We start from the raw sequence: 19336 nt of genomic DNA, 5'->3' as shown, positions 1-19336 counted from the left end.
GTTTTTTTTTAAATATATCCTTTTCTACTGGTTGATTTTTTCTAAAAAAAGTGGTTTAATAAACATGTCTTTGATACGCAATCGGGTTTTTAAAATAATAATATAAAGGGGCCTTGTTAACTGGCCTATCGGGAGATATATTGTATAGCAAAATATTGAAAAAGAAATAAAATTGCCACTTGATTTTAATATATATATATATATATATTATATACATATACATACATACATACATACGTACATATACATGCATGCATGCATATCAGAGGTGGGTTTCAGCAGGTTCTGACCAGTTCTGGAGAACCGGTAGAGGAAATTTTGAATAGTTCGGAGAACCGGTAGTAAAAATTCTGACTGGCCCCTCCCCCATCTAGTCTCTGCCTCCCGAGTCCCAGCTGATTGGGAGGAAATTTTTGCAGTAATCTTCCTCTGCCACGCCCACCAAGCAATGCCACGCCCACCAAGCCACACTCACAGAACTGGTAGTAAAAAAATCTGAAACCCACCAGTGAGTGAGAGAGAGAGAGATGATATAGATGATAGATAGAGAGACAGACAGACAGACAGACAGATAGACAGATTATAGGTAGATAATGAATTGATAGATGGATGGTTACATAGATGATAGATAGATAGATAGATAGATAGATAGATAGATAGATAGATAGATAGATAGATAGATAGATAGATAGATAGATAGATAGATAGATAGATAGATAGATAGATAGATATGATAAGATATGCTAAATCAATACTGTATCTGGGTAGGTATCCAGTCTTCCAGAGCAAGGTCAGTTTTAACAGCAGCATTGTTCTGCCTATTATGACATCAGGAGTAGTGTCACAGCTGGATTTTTTCCTTCCCTGGGTTTTCTTAATAGGTCAGTACCCAGCTTGCCATGTCCTGTTGGGCACCCTTGTTGGCTTTGTTTCTGGGTCTGTTCTTAACCATCGCTGAAGGTAACCATTATGAAGGCCACTCGCTGGGCCAGCCATGTCTCCCTGGCCAGCCTTGCGTGTTAGCATTTATCTCCAATAACCCTGTGATCCTACGTTGTCCGCGCTCTTCATCCCGAGAGTACATCACTTGGCAATACCTTGACCCATTTTGGACCCATGAGCAACCACTGACTTTCTTACGCTCAGGCAAGATTTCTTGGCCCTTGATTAGCTATGACAAGTTGCAGAGACTACGTTTCAAATCCAGACTGATTGCCGGCAACCTGTATATCCCGAGTCCCAGTCTAGAAGATTCTGGGTTGTACACCTGTCGTGCAGGAGACGCCACCCTTGGCTATTATGAGGTTGACTTTCAGGATGCGGAGCGTCTCTATGTCTCACACGCAGGCCTGGGAGAGGCCACCTTGGGCAACGCTACGGTGCAGCTCGACAATGGAGCCCAGGCCACCCTGTTCACCGCCTGGAGCCCTTGGCAGTCTTGCGATCGCTGTGGCCATCCCGGGGAACGGAAGCAAGTGGGGTTTTGTTACGCCCAGCTGACTACGATGGACTCTGAGGAGGAGACGCCATTGCCCTGTGGGATGGCTAGGCAGAAGTATTTGATGTTGCCTGAACGGGGGCCAGAGCTGAGAATAGAAACCTGTCAAGTGCGCTGTGACACATCATACTTGGCTTGCCAAGAGGAGCCCCACTGGGTACCATTCCTGGTCTTTACCAACTACCATCCCCAACAAAATTCCACCGCTCACCTTCGCTGCCCAGCGTCTTCCATCTACAGGTACTAAAGTTTTTTACTTGCCTCCGTCAGGCACACCTCCAACTTCTGTTTAGCATACGCATAAAAGGTAGTAGATTCCCTTCGGTGTGGGCTTAGTGTACAGGTAGTTCTAAACGTATGACCACAATTGAACCCAACATTCCTGTTCCTTTGTTCAGTGAGTTTTGGCCCGTTTTATGAGCTTTCTTGCCACCGTTGTTAAGTGAATTATTGCAGTTGCTAAGTTAAGGTCATAGCTGTTCAGTGAATCTGGCTTCCCCATCAACTTGTCAGAAGGTCGCGAATGATCCCGGGACATTGCATAAAGACGAGTCAGGTGTCTGAATTTTGATCACATCCCGGGGATGCTGCAATGGTCATAAGTCTGAAAAACACTCATAAGTCAACTTTTTTTTTTAAATGCCATTGTAACTTTAAACAGGTCCTTAAATGAACTGTTGCCAGTCAAAGACTGCCTATAGCGCAGTCCCTGTGATTTGCTTATGATGTGCTAAATCTGTCTTTTATTCAAAACAATGTAGTCCCAGAGCGTGTCTACTAAGCAATAATGCGCTTTGTGGTTCAGCTTAGCGTACTGTACGAATTCAGTCTTTGTAGTCTGCAGACATGTTGATGGCTCATTGCACTGGGACCTGGCCCATGGTTAAAGCAAATCATAACTTAATAGCAATAGTACTTAGACCAGGGTGTCAAACTCAAGGCCTGAGGGCCGGATCCAGCCCATGGGATGCTTAGATCTGGCCTGCGGGGTCACCCTGGAAATAGCAAAGGACCGGCCTGCGGTGCCTCTGCCAGCAAAAATGGAGCTGAGGTGGGCAGCCCTTCCAAGCTCTGTTTTCGCTGGCAGAGGGCTGCAGGAGGATCCCCCCAGCCCTGCCTTGGGCCGCCACAGGTACCCCCGGTATGAGTGACGTTGAGCTGGCCACGCCCACCCTGGCCATACCCCCTCCCCACCAGCTCCCGTGGTCAAACACAACCCTGAATGAATGCGACCCTCCATGAAATCGAGTTTGACGCCCCTGACTTAGACTTATATACTGCTTCACAGTGCTTTTACAGCTCTCTCTAAGTGGTTTACAGAGTCAGCCTATTGCCCACAACAATCTGGGTCCTCATTTTACCGACTTCACGAGGATGGAAGGCTGAGACAACCTTGAACCTGGTGAGATTCGAACTGCTGGCAGCCGGCAGTCAGCAGAAGTAGCCTGCAGTACTGCACTCTTAACCACTGAGCCTCCGCGGTTTAAATATATTGTATAACCTCTCTGCCTTGTTCCCACATTTAAAACTGCTTGGCTGTTGGTCTGTAGAGAATCTCAGTCATCCAGGTCATGGTTGCCCCCAAGGTATTTTTTCAGGAGGCAACTGGACTTCCTTGTTTTTCTTTTGAAGACGTTTCGCTTCTCATCCAAGAAGCTTCTTCAGCTCTGACCGAACCATTGCCCACTATCCTGTCAGAGCTGAAGAAGCTTCTTGAATGAGAAGCGAAACATCTTCAAAAGAAAAAGTCCAATTGCCTCCTGAAAAAACACCTTTGGGACATGCTTGGCTGTTGCTCCTTTTCTCTGTGAACATACCTGAAAGGATCTTTAGCTCAAAGGGGGAAGTTTCAAAAATTGTGTGATATTTCTAAGTCACAAGGCTGCTTCCTCCACATTCACCTGATATTCATCCAGTTTTGGTCGCCACGATGTAAAAAAGATGTTGAGACTCTAGAAAGAGTGCAGAAAAGAGCAACAAAGAGGATTAGGGGACTGGAGGCTAAAATATATGAAGAACAGTTGCAGGAACTGGGTATGTCTAGTCTAATGAAAAGAAGGACCAGGGGAGACATGATAGCAGTGTTCCAATCTCTCAGGAGCTGCCACAAAGAAGAGGGAGTCAAGCTATTCTCCAAAACACCTGAGGGTAGAACAAGAAGCAATGGGTGGAAACTAATCAAGGAGAGAAGCAACTTAGAACTAAGGATAAATTTCCTGACAGTTAGAGCAATTAATCAGTGGAACAATTTGCCTGCAGAAGTTGTGAATGCTCCAACATTGGAAGTTTTTAAGAAGATGTCAGATAACCATTTGTCTGAAGTGGTGTAGGGTTTCCTGCCTAAGCAGGGGGTTGGACTAGAAGACCTCCAAGGTCCCTTGCAACTCTGGTATTCTATTCTATTGTTTCTATTATTACTCCTAAGGAGTTCAAATTCCTGCTAGCTTTTTGCAATCACCCAGAGACATCTTAATGCAGTACAGCTATTACGTTTGCCAGACTTAATTATATAGCGGGTTTTATTTTCAGAAGCAAACTTTGTTGAATTAGTGCACTCAGGGTACCAGTTCTCCTTATCCAAATTTAATCGCTTCCACTTAGTCTGTCGCTAGCAGCCCTAACACCAGGAACAGGAGAAACAGGAAATGTTGATTTAGTTCTCTTAGTTTTTGCTTGTATCTCTTGTACATTGTAAAAAGAAAAAAGGAAAAAAAAGCAAGTTAAACATTGACCGGTTACATGAACCTTTCACCTTCGGATGCCAGGTGGAGTTCCAGTTCTGCTATTGGCGGCAAGATTCATTAAAAAAATAAAAATAAAAAAAATAACCAGGAGCAATTGAATGAAGCACACATAATAGAAACAGCTGCAGGAGCTCCAGGACTGAGCTACTGTTAGCAGAGTAAGCAATTCAGCTGTAAGTCGATCTGACCTATTATTATTCTCCAGGTGCTAACATCTGATTATCCTTGTCCGGGGCTTAATACAGGTAGTTCTCGACTTACGACGTTCTTTTCACAACTGTTTGAAGTTAAGATCATCATCATCATCATCTTCATTTAACAACCCCATAATCCCTTGCGGGATGGAGTCTGGGCAACTGAATGGAGCTAGCAGAGTATTTTAATGGCCGGATGCCCTTCCTGTTGCCAATGCGGAGTTTTGTTCAGCAGATATATTCTCAGTGTGCCCAGAGAGAGAAAAATACCTGCCTCTACCTAGGTTCGAACTCACAGCCTCCTGATTGTGAGGCGAGAGCTCCCCCTCTAGGCCACCGCACCACTACTGTTTGAAGTTAAGATGATGCTGGAAAATGTGACTTACGACTGGTCCTCACATTTACAACCGTCAACAAGCATTCCCCACAATCGCGTGATCAAAATTTGGGTGCTTGGGAAACCAGCACGCATTTACAACCGTCGCTGCGTCTTTATGTCGCGCCATTTTCCGCCTGTCTTCCATCAAGCAAAATCAATGGCGGGAGCCAGATTTGCTTAAACAATTGTGATTCACTTAATGACCAACGCTGCGGCAAAAAAAGGTCATCAAATCAAGCGTGAACTTAGTACTTAATAACGATCTTGATTTGCAACAGAAATTTTGGGCCCACTTGTCACAAGCTGTGGATTACCTGTACATAAGCAGGATTCGGTTAATCCTTGGCTGCAACCTCTAGGACCATGATGGCGAACCTATGGCACGCGGAGCCCTCTTTGCGAGCATGCGAGCCGTCACCCCAGCTCAGCTCCACCGCGCATGCGCCTCCCGCTGACCAGCTGATTTTTGGGTCTCTGCCGCACATGCACGGGGCACGGGATGCATGCAGGAGGTGCGTGTGCATCGGCAAGGGCGTGGGGCGGGCGGGCCACATGCATGGGGGGAGCAAGGGGAAGTGCGGTACAGCCCCCCCCACCCTGTTTTTGTTCTCAGGAGGCTTCAGGGAAGCCTGCTAAGCCCAAAACAGGGTGTGGGGGATGCAGCGAGCCCCCCTGTGGCCCGTTTTTGGTCCCAGGCTTCAGGGAGGCCTGCTAGGCCCAAAACGGAGCATGGGGGGGGTTACGCAAGTTTGTGCAGGGGGCGCAAGGTGGGTGTCATGCACGTATTGTATTATGGGTGAGGGCACGCATGCACTGTCATGCGCTGTAGGCATGCTCTAAGAATTCCAAGGCTGAAGGTCAGAAATTAAAATTGGAAAATTAAAAAAAAACCATCTCAGAAGAAAGCAGCAGGAAACCATTTCCACTTTGTTGTCAAAAAGCCACATTGATTTATTTAGGCGGTCCTAAGTCTTGAGCTCAGTAGAAGGGAGTTATTTCCTTTTGCCTTTATTGTATTTTTTTTTTAAAAAAAAAAACCTTTACTTTGTTAAGCATCTTATTAAATATTTCTAAACAGTCCTTTGAGCCTTTTCAGCTCCTCTCCTCTCCTTTTCCCTTGGATCCAACTTAATTATCTAATCTATTTATATGCCTTCCCATCTAATATGCATGACAGGAATTGGGTCTGGCTAGTCTAGAGAAAAGAAGGACTAGGGGTAACATGATCCCCAGAGCGCCAATATTTGAGGGGCCGCCAGAAAGAAAAGGGGAATTTATTCTCCAAAGGCAGAAGGCAAAACAAGAAACAATGGATGGAAACTAATCAAAGAGAGAAGCAACCTAGAACTAAGGAGAAATTTCCTAACAGTGAGAACAATTAACCAGTGCAACGCAGTTGTGCTATTCAGCAGGTTCTGACAGGTTCTGGAGAACCGGTAGCGGAAATTTTGAGTAGTTCACAGAACCGGCAAATGCCACCTCTGGCTGATCCCAGAGTGGGGTGGGAATGGGGATTCTGCAATATCCTTCCCCCAGGAATGGGGAGGGAATGGGGATTTTGCAGTATCCTTCCCCTGGAGTGGGAAGGGAATGGAGATTTTGCAGTATCTTTCCCCTGCCACGCCCACAGAACTGGTAGTAAAAAAAAATTGAATTCCACCCCTGGTGCAACGGCTTGCCTTCAGCAGTTGTGAGTGCTCCATCACTAGAGGCTTTTAAGAAAAGACTGGACAGTCACTTGTCTGGGATGGTGTTGGGTCTCTTGCTTGAGCAAGGGATTGGACTAGAAGACCTCCAAGGTCCCTTCCAACTCTGCTAATCTGAAGTGGGGGGGGCTAACAAGTTGAAAAACATAATAAAAAAACAACAACAGAGATAACATAAAATAATTGAGCAGGCGAAAACGCCCCAGTTAATACAACCAAGATCAAGAAATGGGCTCGCCAATACTATCAGATGATGCTTTCAAAGACTCTTCAAGGTGTTTGAAGGACAGCCTCATGTAGTATACATTGCAGTCTTCTATGTAAGAGGTGACTTAAGGCATGAGTAACCAGGAAAAGGCACAACCAGTGCACAGTACAAATTGTGGATATCTCTGGATAGCCGTGGCTGCCGCCTGCTTTTTCCAGCAAGCATTGTGAGTCCAGGAGGTCACCTCAGTTCTTGCAATTGTTCTAGGATGAATTGATGGCTCAACAAATGGATAGATAGACAATCCTACAGGCAATTAGCCATTATTCGAAAAGAGAAATGCTGCAGGATAGGACAGCCTATTTGTAAACTGGCGGGGGGGGAAAAGATTCATGCATTGTTCTAAACCAGAATGAGTGATTTGTGAATTGTGAGGCCCGTTACTGTACAATTTTTCCAGCTCCTGAAGCACATTGTTATTTATAGCGATGTGGTTTTGTTCCTTTTTGTGAGAAAAAAATCAATGTGCTAAGCATCTGTTAAAATACCTAAGAGCAGTGAACACCTTCCCCACCACCACCAGGACACCTGCAAAAATAAATAAATAAATGAAAGGAAAATATCAGTCCCTTTTACTCCATCTGTACAGTTCTTGAAGGACTTAGCAAGAAAAAAAATGAAGACCCTATTTGCATAAAAAAGATTGCTTGCCTCTTCTAATCCTTTTTATAACAGGATTTATTTTTTAACAGATTAACAGAGTTGGAAGGGACCTTGTAGATCATCTAGTCCAACCCCACCTCCAAACAGGAGACCCTAGACCAATTTTGACAGATGGTTGTACAATCTCTTCTTGAAAGCTTCCAGTAATGAAGCGCCCACAACTTCCGAAGGCAAAGCTGTTCCATTGATTGTTTGTTTTCACTGTCAGAAAATTTCTCCTTATTTCCAGGTTGAATCTCTCCTTGATCATTGAACAATCTTGAACAATCCATTGTTCCTTGTCTGGCCCTCAGGTGCTTGATCCCATCCTCTCTGTGGCAGCCCCTCAAATATTGGAACACTGCTATCATATGTCCCCTGGTCCTTCTCTTCACTAGACTAGCCATGCCCAGTTCCTGCAACCATTCTTCATATGTTTTTAGCCTCCAGGCTGCTAATCATCTTGGTTGCTCTTCTCTGCACTCTTTCTAGAGTCTCAACATCTTTTTTGGAGTATGGTGACCAAAACTGGATGCAGTACTCTAGGTGTGGTCTTACTTTATAGAGTGGTATATTACTGTAACCCTCTTTTAATTTGTTGAATGATAAATAAGCAAAAGGTATATCAAACTAATCTATTGACCAATGTTTGCATACCACATTGGCTGGGTTGGCTGTGCAAATATCATTGAATAGGTAACCTAGAGGTAAGATGGTTCAAGGATGTGAAATATAGAGGGGGCCGGTGGCCCAAGCAGTAGTCTCTGATATCAAATCAAGGTGGTACAAATATATAAGGTTTACCACCTTTTATCTCATTGAAACTGCAACCTTCATTTACTGCAGTATTTTTTGTAATAATCTAACAGAGTCACAGGGTTGGAAGGGACCTTGAAGGTCTTCTAGACCAGGGCTCTCCAACCTTGGCAACTTTAAGCCTGGCGGACTTCAACTCCCAGCAAAGCTGGCTGGTGAATTCTGGGAGCTGAAGTCCGCCAGGCTTAAAGTTGCCAAGGTTGGAGACCCCTGTTCTAGACCAACCCTTTGCTCAAGCCATTTGTCTGAAATGGCTGTCTACTCTTTTATATCTTATACCTTATAATAATACCTAAATATTACTATCTGCTGAAAAGATATCTGGCCTGGTTGGGCAGAATAATTCGTTTTTAGAATATTTTAATATAAAAACTCTTCAAAACTGCAGGCAGCAGAACCATCTACGAAGAGGCATTTCCTCTTGGTCTCACACGCTGCACGGAAAGCCTCTCCTAAGGTGAAGCTGGGTTCACGCATTGCATTCAACTTCAGTGTGGTTAGGTGACTGGTACGGAAGAGTGCTACATAAACCAAAGTATCATGGCTTGGGAACCGATAGTTTTGCATGAATCCTGTCAGTTGCAATTTGGTCAACAAACTATGGCTTAGCCCGGTGATGGCGAACTTATAGCAAGCGTGCCAGAGGTGGCATGCTTTGGGCAACTGCGCCATCATCAGCTGCTCTTCTGCTTTCCGGCCAGCTGGGCTCTGTGGGCGCCGGAGCGCCAAAATACAACCTGAAAAACGGCCCGAAAAATGGCCAACAAAACAGACAGTTTTCGGGGCCTTTTCCGGGCCATTTTCAGGCCGAAAACCAGAGGTGGGTTTCAGCAGGTTCTGACCAGTTCAGGAGAACCGGTAGCGGAAATTTTGAGTAGTTCAGAGAACCGGTAGTAAAAGTTCTGACTGGCCCCGCTCCCATCTATTCTCTGCCTCCTGATACCCAGCTGATCGGGAGGAAATGGAGATTTTACAGTATTCTTCCTCTGGAGTGCGATGAGAATGGAGATTTTACAGTATTTTTCCTCTGCCATGCCCGCCAAGCCACACCCACAGAACTTACAGTAAAAATTCTGACTGGCCCGGCCTCATCTAATTCTCTGCCTCCGGAGTCCCAGCTGATTGGGAGGAAATGGGGATTTTGCAGTATCCTTCCCCTGGAGTGGGGTGGGAATGGAGATTTTACAGTATCCTTCCCCTGCCATGCCCACCAAGCCATGCCATACTCACCAAGCCACACCCCAGAACCGAAAGTAAAAATTTTTGAAACCCACCACTGCCGAAAACGGTCCAAAAACAGCCAAAAAATAGGCATGTGCACTGGCCAACTGGTTTTCGGGTTTCTGGCGCGTGCACACATGCACATGCTTGCACGTTCTTGTTTGAGCACTCGGCGCCGAAAAGGTTCGCCATCACTGGTTTAGCCTGGTAGATGAACCTGGGCATTAAAAAAAATGTGACCTCTGTCGGCTTCCAATCCTTTGCTTTTATTCATTCCCTTTTGGGATTGATGTCCGATTCCTCACCTTGTATGAATGACCTTGTCTCTTGCCTTCATCAGCCCTGTCTACTGGCAGGTTGGTCTCACAACGCTGACACACCTTCAACTTCTCCAGAAGGACGTCAACGTCTCCAGAAGTTCCCAAAGCTTGGACAAAGCCACTGGTGGTGGGATCCTACACCTCTCCTTCCAGAACGATTCACACAGCATTTTCTACCAGTGTTTCGTGAATGGACATTTGGCGGGCAAGTTTTTAGTTACCTCCCCTAGCGCGGTGAGCATGCCAGGGCAGCTGACTCACACTTACTCCATCATTGAGGCCTTGGTGGTGGGCCTCTCCATATTCCTGGTGTTCCTGATGTTTCTCAGCATAATCGAGTCCTGCAGGAGGAAACCAGAAACTACTGTGGTCTAGAAGATGGTGTGTGAACTTTGGTGGACACCTGAAGAAAGAAAATGTGGATTGCTGATTAATAAAGATATTGACTGACTACAGTATACATTCAGGTACAGCCTGGGCTTTACATAAAAGGAAGGGTTAAGGTCAGGGTTAAGGTAGGGTTGAATTACAGCGCTTCTATGTGCAGCATCACACAGAGAGGGCAAGTCACAATTTCCATCACCCTGCATGGAACACCTGGTGTCCCACCTAAAGACCTCCTAAGGCAGGGGTCTGCAAACTTGGCTCTTTTAAGACTTGTGGACTTCAACTCCCAGAGTTCCTCAGCCAGGAACTCTGGGAGTTGAAGTCCACAAGTCTTAAAAGAGCCAAGTTTGCAGACCCCTGTCCTAAGGTAAGGGCTGGATCCAGCCCACGGAGTGCTTAGATCTGGCCCGTTGAGGCCAACCTGGAAACAGTGAAGGACCGGCACACGCTGACTCTGCCAGTGAAAATGGAGCTCCGTTTTCACTGGCAAAGGGTTGTATGAGGCCGTTGCAGCCGAAAATGGAGTTTGCGGGAGCCACACGTGGCCCTCCCGAGCTCCATTTTCACCGGCAGAGGGTTGCAAGAGGCTGTCACAGCCAGAAACGGAGCTCATGAGGGCCGCAGGTGGTCCTCCCGAGCTCCGTTTTCACCGGCAGAGGGTTGCAAGAGGCTGTCACAGCCAGAAACGGAGCTCATGAGGGCCGCAGGCGATCCTCCCGAGTTCCGTTTTCGCTGGCAGAGGGTCGCAGGAGGCCGTTGCGGCCGAAAATAGAGCGCGGGAACTTGTTTTCGCTGGCAGAGTGCTCGGGCTGCCACCAGCACCCCTGACATGACTGATGTCAAGCTGGCCATACCTACCCACCCCACCCCACACCACACCGATGTCAAACACAATTCTGATGCAGCCCTCAATGAAATCAAGCTGGACATCCCTGTCCTCAGGGATATTTACGGTGAACCTTCTACAGCAACGAGCTGCAGATCGATCTATAATAGATAGATCAGGATTGCTGGGCTGGATTGGGCCCTCTTTCTCTTCCAGAATATAGATCAGGGTTCCTTAAGAACCTTCCCACCCAAGAAAACCCTGGTTCAGTTCCAAATTGGGCAATGGCTGCTGGCTACAGTGCACCAATGGAACACTAGGGGTCACTGTGGCATAAGATGCACTCTGTATTTTGGGTTGCAATGCAAAATATATATATATATATATATATATATGAAGATGAAGACTGTTTTTATATCCACCACTCCCTTATTAATGGCCATTATATCTTCAGATAATCCTGAAAACTGGTTTCCAGCTGAGCCACTTCGATTGTTTGTGTCCCATTTGGAAAAATAATGCAATCCTGATTTTTTTTAAAGATGCTTTTTTTATTTGTACCCGTTTTGTACATGTCAAGAAGATGGGCTTACCAGCTGAAGCTGGCAAATGGCTTGCTTGGATTAGCTTAGTGCAGGGGTCTCCAACCTTGGCAACTTTAAGACTTGTGGACTTCAACTCCCAGAGTTCCTCAGCCAGCTTTGCTGGCTGAATAGAATAGAATAGAATAGAATAGAATAGGAGTTGAAATCCACAAGTCTTAAAGTTGCCACGGTTGGAGACCCCTGGCTTAGAATAGAATAGAATAGAATAGAATAGAATAGAATAGAATAGAATAGAATAGAATAGAATAGAATAGAATAGAATAGAATAGAATAGAATAGAATTTTTATTGGCCAAGTGTGATTGGACACACAAGGAATTTGTCTTGGTGCATATGCTCTCAGTGTATATAAAAGAAAAGAAAAAAGAAAAAAAAAACCTTCATCAAAGGTACAACATTTACAACACAATTGATGGTCAATATATCAATATAAATCATAAGGATTGCCAGCAACAAGTTATAGTCATACAGACATAAGTGGAAAGAGATTGGTGATGGGAACTATGAGAAGATTAATAGTAGTGCAGATTCAGTAAATAGTTTGACAGTGTTGAGGGAATTATTTGTTTAGCAGAGTGATGGCCTTCGGGAAAAAACTGTTCCTGTGTCTAGTTGTTCTGGTGTGCAGTGCTCTATAACATCGTTTTGAGGGTAGGAGTTGAAACAGTTTATGTCCAGGATGCGAGGGATCTGTAAATATTTTCACGGCCCTCTTCTTGATTCGTGCAGTATACAGGTCCTCAATGAAAGGCAGGTTGGTAGCAATTATTTTTTCTGCAGTTCTAATTATCCTCTGAAGTCTGTGTTTTTTAGTGAACCCGTTATGGTTTCATTCAGCTACTTTCAGTATTTTGCTTCTGTAAACTGCCTGGAAGTCACCAAGACTGAGTTGGGCAGCCATATAAATTTTCTCAAAGAATACAAATTTTAAAAAATTTAAAGTCAAAAACATTTGACCAGGAGGAAATATTTTAAGTAACGTCCTGTTACATTTCCCCCCCTATGGTTTCCCTCTTTTGAATAGTATCTTTAGAATAGCAATAGCATTTATATATCGCTCCATATTGTTTTACAGCCCTCTTTAAGCGGTTTTACAGAGTCAGCCTCTTGCCCTCCCAACAATCTGGGTCCTCATTTTACCGACCTCGGAAGGATGGAAGCCTGAGTCAATATTGAGCCGGTCAGAATCAAACTCCTGGCTGTGGGCAGGATTAGCCTGCATTACTGCATTCGAACCACTGTGCCACTACGGCTCTTGAGAATATTTGTATGTTTGATGTAGTTTAGCAAAATAGCTCAAAGCGAAGTGCTACCTATCCATCCAAAGGCATCAAATAACCCAACATTTCAGCTCCTGCTCCCCAGGAGACCCACGTTTCTCCAAGGAAATACTGGCTTTCTTCATCCTAGGCTTTCACTGAATTCACATATTGCATGAAGATATAACACAAGTTCCTTGGTCTTTATTTAGAGTATTGTATGAATCCAGCCAGCATAGTTTATGACAAAGTATTGCGTAGATGCATACGATTGCATTTCATTTCTGCTAATCGTGGTTAAGAACAGCGGTCACCAACTGGTGGTCCATGGACCGCGAGAAAATTTTGGTGGTCCACAGAAAAATTATTTGCATTTTTTATATTGCACTAAATTAGGGGTCCTCAAACTACGCCCCTTGGGCTGGATACGTGCAATGAACGTTTGTGTTGCTGTAGAGAGTCTCCCCCTTCGGGGTCTTTTTGTGTGGGTCAGAGGGGGGCAAGAAATTCTGACTTGGGGTCTGCTTCAGCCTCCTGTGTGGGGCTTTGGGAGAAAGCTGGAGGGAAGTGCTGCTGGTGGCAAAGAATCGGAGGGCCTTATTCCAGTGGGACTGCATCATGGCCTGGAACTGGCTGACCATTTCAGTCTGCTGAGCCTCCAGGCGCCGGTACCTGGCCTTGCACTCCCGCAGGTCTTCCTTCTGTTTGTAAAGCCTATGCTTGTAGTCCTCAGTGAGGTGCTTCTGCTGAGCCGCCTCCTCGGTCAGATCCAATTTGAACTGAGTCGTTTTGCCAACTGTTTCTTGTGGTGGATGCTTCCTGCTGGGGCCCTAAGGAGCTTGGATGGGGAGGGGAGGAGTGGCTGGGAGGGGAGGGCCGAGTAGAGGCCGGCAAGGCACCCCTTGACATGAGTGACATCACGTTGACCACGCCCGCCCAGTCACATGACCACATAGCCACACCCACCCAGCTGATCATTAGGCAGTTCATATTAGTGGTCCGTGGGATTTAAAATTATGAATTTAGTGGTCCCTGAGGTCCGAAAGGTTCAAGAAGACCCCTGGTTAAGAAGACTCGACTTGGGGCAGTGCGCCCCCCGTTTCTATGGCTACCCCATGTTTACAAATACAGGTTAGAGGTAAAGGTTTGGGCAGCTGGAGGATGTGATAATTCACAATAAAATGCCCAAGGGCCAATGAACTCTTCAATGCCACCCTCCCAACCTATAGAAATATTTATATTCCGACGAGGACAATAAACTCTTTCTCTGCTCCGAAGTGTAAGGCCTTAGCAGCCAAGAGTGAACGTTCCCTGCAGCCTTTGTCTTTACAATGAATCACTGAATCGCCCACCCTGTGCACCCGGTTGCCGTCAATTGACTCATGGCCGATCACAACTGCCTCTTTGTCTACAACTCCCAGGATGCGCAGTGGGTGACTGACACCACTCTCTCTCTCTCTCTCTCTCTCTCTCTGTGCCAGGAACGGTCAGGGTGCAAGGACACTTCATCTTATCCCTGAGGAAACAATTCCTTTGCCCGTCTTCCCGGGGACAAATCAGGCACTTGGACCTGCCAACTTTTATTTTAATGTCCCTAATTGCGAATTGGCAAGCCTGAGTGAAGAGACACAGCTTTGCTCCAGGCCTTATCAGTTTCACTCCCACAATAGCACCAGACTCTTCGTATGGTTGACTTAAACCGAGCCGAGATTTATCCAAAAAAACATATCCGGTCTGCTCAATAGGGCTCGTAGATCATGTTTAGTGGGAGCTCAGTCTGGGGGACAGAAATGACCAAGCTAGTCAACATGGGCTTGGCATGTGCTACAAAGCCCGGTTGGAGGGTTGCCATCATGCAACTAAGCCACATCTGCAGAATTGCTTTGCTTTGGGGGGGGTCATGGCACCTGTTCACAAGCAACCTTCCTCCGCCTGGACCTTTCAGATGTGTCAAACTACAGCTCCCACCATCCTTCTCTTGCCAACCTTTGGGAAAGCTACTCATAACATAACCAGGACAATGAGGCCTGTTGGAATCACAAATGTATTGCTTAAAAAAAACATGACATCTGTCATGTTGTTAGAGTTTGTGGGGAGGGGGGGAGGCCGAGGCAGAGTAAAGGTGATAAAACACTTTTTGTCCCTGAAAGCTACCTGCATCTGACACTAGTATCTTCTAGTGTTGTGGTCCGCCAGCAGCCTGTGGAGCTGGCAATGGAGTCGGATAGCGATGAGGCTGAGGTAAGGCCAGGGCCATTGGGAAGTGAGGAGCGACTCCAGAGCCTCCAGAGACTGATAGTAGTGAGGCAGAGGAACAGGAGGAGCCTGTTCCTAATGCACGCATTAGAAGAGCTGCCAGAAGGCAAGAGCAACTCAAGCAAAAAGGACAACTCGTCTTAAAGTGGCCAAGGTTGGAGACCCCTGCTTCAGAAGACGGTATTGCTAGCATGGAGATCGCTAGCAATATCGCAGGGGGGCAGAGATCGACCCCGAGGCGCCTCACTTGTGGGGTGCCTCAGGGGTCGATTCTCTCGCCTCTCCTGTTCAACATCTATATGAAGCCGCTGGGTGAGATCATCAGTGGTTTTGGGGTGAGATACCAACTGTACGCTGATGATATGCAGCTGTACTTTTCCACCCCAGGCCACCCCAACGAAGCTATCGAAGTACTGTCCCGGTGTCTGGAAGCCGTACGGGTCTGGATGGGGAGAAACAAGCTCAAGCTCAATCCCTCCAAGACGGAGTGGCTGTGGATGCCGGCACCCCGGTACAGTCAGCTGCAGCTGCGGCTGACTGTTGGGGGCGAATCACTGGTCCCGATGGAAAGGGTGCGCAACTTGGGCGTTCTCCTGGATGGGCAGCTGTCTTTTGAAGATCACCTGACAACCGTCCCCAGGAGAGCTTTTTATCAGGTCCGCCTGATTCGCCCCTTCCTTGACCGGGATGCCCTATGCACGGTCACTCATGCTCTCATTACCTCTCGCTTGGACTACTGCAATGCTCTCTACATGGGGCTCCCCTTGAAGAGCACCCGGAGGCTCCAGTTGGTCCAGAATGCAGCTGCGCGGGTGATAGAGGGAGCCGCTTGTGGCTCCCATGTGACACCACTCCTGCGCAGGCTGCACTGGCTACCTGTGATCTTTCGGATGCCCTTCAAGGTGCTGGTTACTACCTTTAAAGCACTCCATGGCATAGGGCCGGGCTATTTACGGGACCACCTACTGCCACCGACTGCCTCCCACCGACCCGTGTGTTCTCACAAAGAGGGACTCCTTAGGGTGCCGTCCACCAGGCAATGTCGGCTGGCGACCCCCAGGGGAAGGGCCTTCTCTGTGGGGGCTCCCACCCTCTGGAATGAACTTCCCCCAGGACTCCGCCAACTTTTTGACCTTCGAACCTTTCGCCGCGAGCTTAAGACATATCTATTTATTTGCGCAGGACTGGCATAGGATTTTAGTTTTTAAATTGGGGTTTTATTGTTTTAATGATTTTAATTTGGGCCAATTTAATAAGTTTTTTAAATATGATTTTTATCTTGTATTTATTCTTTTTCTATTTTACCTGGCTGTGAACCGCCCTGAGTCCTTCGGGAGAAGGGCGGTATAAAAATCCAATTAAATAAATAAATAAATAAATAATTTTATGATTTATTAGCCATATTTGTATTAGCTGTGAAATTGCTAGGCAGATGCGGTTTTCCCCCCAATGCTACTGATAGCAGCAGCAAAGGGGGGGGGTTGATTAATGTTTTCAGTAACTAGGAGTTTCTTTGATTGATGTTTCTAATTCTTGAAGGAACAAAGAAAGCTATCCATAGGCAGATAAGAGAACTGTTCAAGGGTGTAAAGGATTGACTTTAACTTTTAGTTACTTGCAAACTCAATTATCCCTCATTATCATGTGGCAAACACACCTCCTGAACATGTTGATGAGCATACTAAGGAATTGTGAGATGGTACTTGTTACATCGGTGGGACCCGGTGGCTCAGTGACTAAGACGCTGAGCTTCTCGATCGGAAAGGTCGGCAGTTCAGCGGTTCGAATCCCTAGTGCCGCGTAATGGGGTGAGCTCCCGTGACTTGCCCCAGCTTCTGCCAACCTAGCGGTTCGAAAGTACGTAAAAAATGCAAGTAGAAAAATAGGGACCACCTTTGGTGGGAAGGGAACAGCGTTCTGTGAGCTTTTGGCGTTTAGTCATGCCGGCCACATGACTACAGAGACCTCTTCGGACAGCGCTGGCTCTTCAGCTTTGAAACAGAGATGAGCACCGCCCCGTAGAGTCAGGAATGACTAGCACATATGTGCAAGGGGAATATTTACCTTTACCTTACATGTTACATGCTGCAACCTCTGAGCCCGCGTGCTTTATCAGAGATGTGTCAAATGATATTAACCAATGAAAGAACTCACTCCAAACTCAACATGTTTGAATTATATATAAAGTGATTCTCCACCTTTCTAACAGGCTCCTCAAATGAGTAAGGAAGGTGCCTTTTTTGCTTGTGCACATAAAGAGATTTTTAGTCTATCTTTCCAGCTCAGATTCTGACTAGGCTCGGCACACCAGGCTAACGGATCTGCCGACATTTATCGATAATATTTTTAGCCCATTTTTTTTTTTTTAGCAAAGCTGGTTGAGGAATTCTGGGAGTTGAAGTCCACAAGTCTTAAAGCGACCAAGGTTGGAGACCCCTGCATTGTAGCATCTGCATGGTCACTAGATCAAACTTCAGATGCTTGGCAACTGGCTTGTATTTATGGTGGTTGCAGTGTCCTGGGGTCCATACGATCAACTTTTGCAACCTTCTGACAAGGAAAGTCGACGGGGGAAGCCAGATTCACTTAACAACTGTGGCAAGGAAATGGGGCAAAATTCACTTAACAAATATCTCACTTAACAGCAGAAAGTTTGGGCTCCCTTGCGATCATAAGGTGAGACCAGAGGTGTTATTTAGCCGGTTCGTACCGGTTTGGGTGAACCGGTAGCGAAGATCGCCAGTGGGTCCACTCACCCACTCACCTGCCCTGGCCTGTGCCGTCCTACTTAGGCATGTTTTTGAAGCTGGGCACACGCACAGGTGCTTGCGCGGAAGGCACACAGGCCAGTTAGCGGGTTCCACTTACCTTCGCTACCGGTTCGGAACTCTGAGCGTGCATGCGTCCTTGCTTGCTTCACTTGCGTGCAGCACTTCTGCACATGCGCAGAACCTTCTGCGCAGAGCGTCCGTGATGACATCAAGGCGGGTGGACGGAGCCTCCTGCTGCTGCCACTACCGGTTCACTCAAACCGGAGCGAACTGGTAGAAACCCACCACTGACACACACACGGCGAACCACAAAGCGCACGTCCAGAAGGTGCATACGCGCGCGAACCGGTGGTAACCAAACGTGAAACCCACCGCTGGGTGAGACTACCTGTATTGGCTAACTTGCAGCAGGTGAAACAGGACTCCCAGCTTTGGGCTAGGCTAACACCCATTCAAAATGGCGCTGGGGCCTGTCTACCTGTTGATAATGTCTTCCAGAGTTCCATCCGTCTTCTTCTCTTTAAAACTCTCATTCAAACAACTTCATTCCTAAGTCCCTGGTTGCTTCCTTTCTGGAATTCCACCCCCCCTCTTTCCCTCCTCATCCCCTATCACTCCCCTCCTGCCATCCATACGTAAGCCCAGTCACGACATCGTCCACATCTGCACATCACTTCATCCTGGCATCTTGCGTCTGCTCTTCATATACATAGGAGCCCATTGTGTGATGAGGCTCTTTCTCCCGGGGGTGGGGGTAGATCTGTCTCAGTGTTGGAGCTGACGTATCCTGGTACACTGAGCTGGGCCTGAAGAATCATTTCATTTTCAAGGACATAACTTCTTGGAGAAGAAGCAAGGATTCCAGAAGCAGACAAGATCCCTTTTTCGTGGGATTCATTCGGGGGTGAGTATTTATTTATTCAATACTGCTGTGGCTAGATTACGTTGGGTTCCAGATGTAGCGATTTAATGCGCGAGGTTGCCATCTGGTTAGATGATTGATTCGTTTCAAAAACCATGGTAAGATGATTCTGTTCATGGGGGCCTAGGACTTTCCACTGAATCTTCTCCTGACCCTATCAGTCTTTGATGAGTGTTTGGGAGAAAACCCATAAACTCAAGTGAGGGATTTGACATGGTCCATAAATCAGGCAAGAAAGAATATGGAATCCACTCTGAGAAGCAGATTTGAGAACTTCATCTTCTACAAGATGACGTTCTTCGTTTTTTTTTAAAAAAAAATTGCCTTCCAATTAGACTTGACTCCCAGTGACTACACGGTCGAATTCATGCAAACCTTTCTCCTGGATTTTTAGACGTGGTTTGCCCTTGCCTTCTTTCTATGGCTGAAAATGAAATTTTGGCTCAAAGTCACCCAGCTGGCTTTTGTGCCTAAAGCAAGACTCCGTTTCCCTTTCTCGTAGTCCATCACCTTCACTGGAAAA

The 19336-nt window shown here is 46.4% G+C and overlaps 1 protein-coding gene across 1 annotated transcript; it reads left to right on the top strand.

The window, feature by feature from the left end:
- The first annotated feature begins 899 nt into the window (after positions 1-899).
- Positions 900-10184, top strand: FAM187B (family with sequence similarity 187 member B). Its single transcript, XM_058195050.1, has 2 exons — positions 900-1738; positions 9809-10184. The coding sequence occupies exons 1-2, from the start codon at positions 900-902 to the stop codon at positions 10161-10163; spliced, it is 1194 nt and encodes a 397-aa protein (XP_058051033.1). The 3' UTR covers positions 10164-10184.
- The last annotated feature ends 9152 nt before the right edge of the window (positions 10185-19336 follow it).

Source organism: Ahaetulla prasina, chromosome 10 (genome assembly GCF_028640845.1).
Source record: "Ahaetulla prasina isolate Xishuangbanna chromosome 10, ASM2864084v1, whole genome shotgun sequence".
In the NCBI taxonomy this organism is placed as follows: Eukaryota; Metazoa; Chordata; class Lepidosauria; order Squamata; family Colubridae; genus Ahaetulla; species Ahaetulla prasina.
Note: the sequence above shows the minus strand (reverse complement) of the source record. Positions and strands in the feature narration are given on the sequence as shown.

What these genes read in the sequence shown, in the direction of transcription:
- FAM187B (XM_058195050.1), top strand. Translation starts at nt 900, where the DNA reads ATGTCCTGTTGGGCACCCTTGTTGGCTTTGTTTCTGGGTCTGTTCTTA. An exon ending in CCAGCGTCTTCCATCTACAG is followed by an intron (nt 1,739 to 9,808) that starts GTACTAAAGTTT and finishes TGCCTTCATCAG; the next exon opens with CCCTGTCTACTGGCAGGTTG.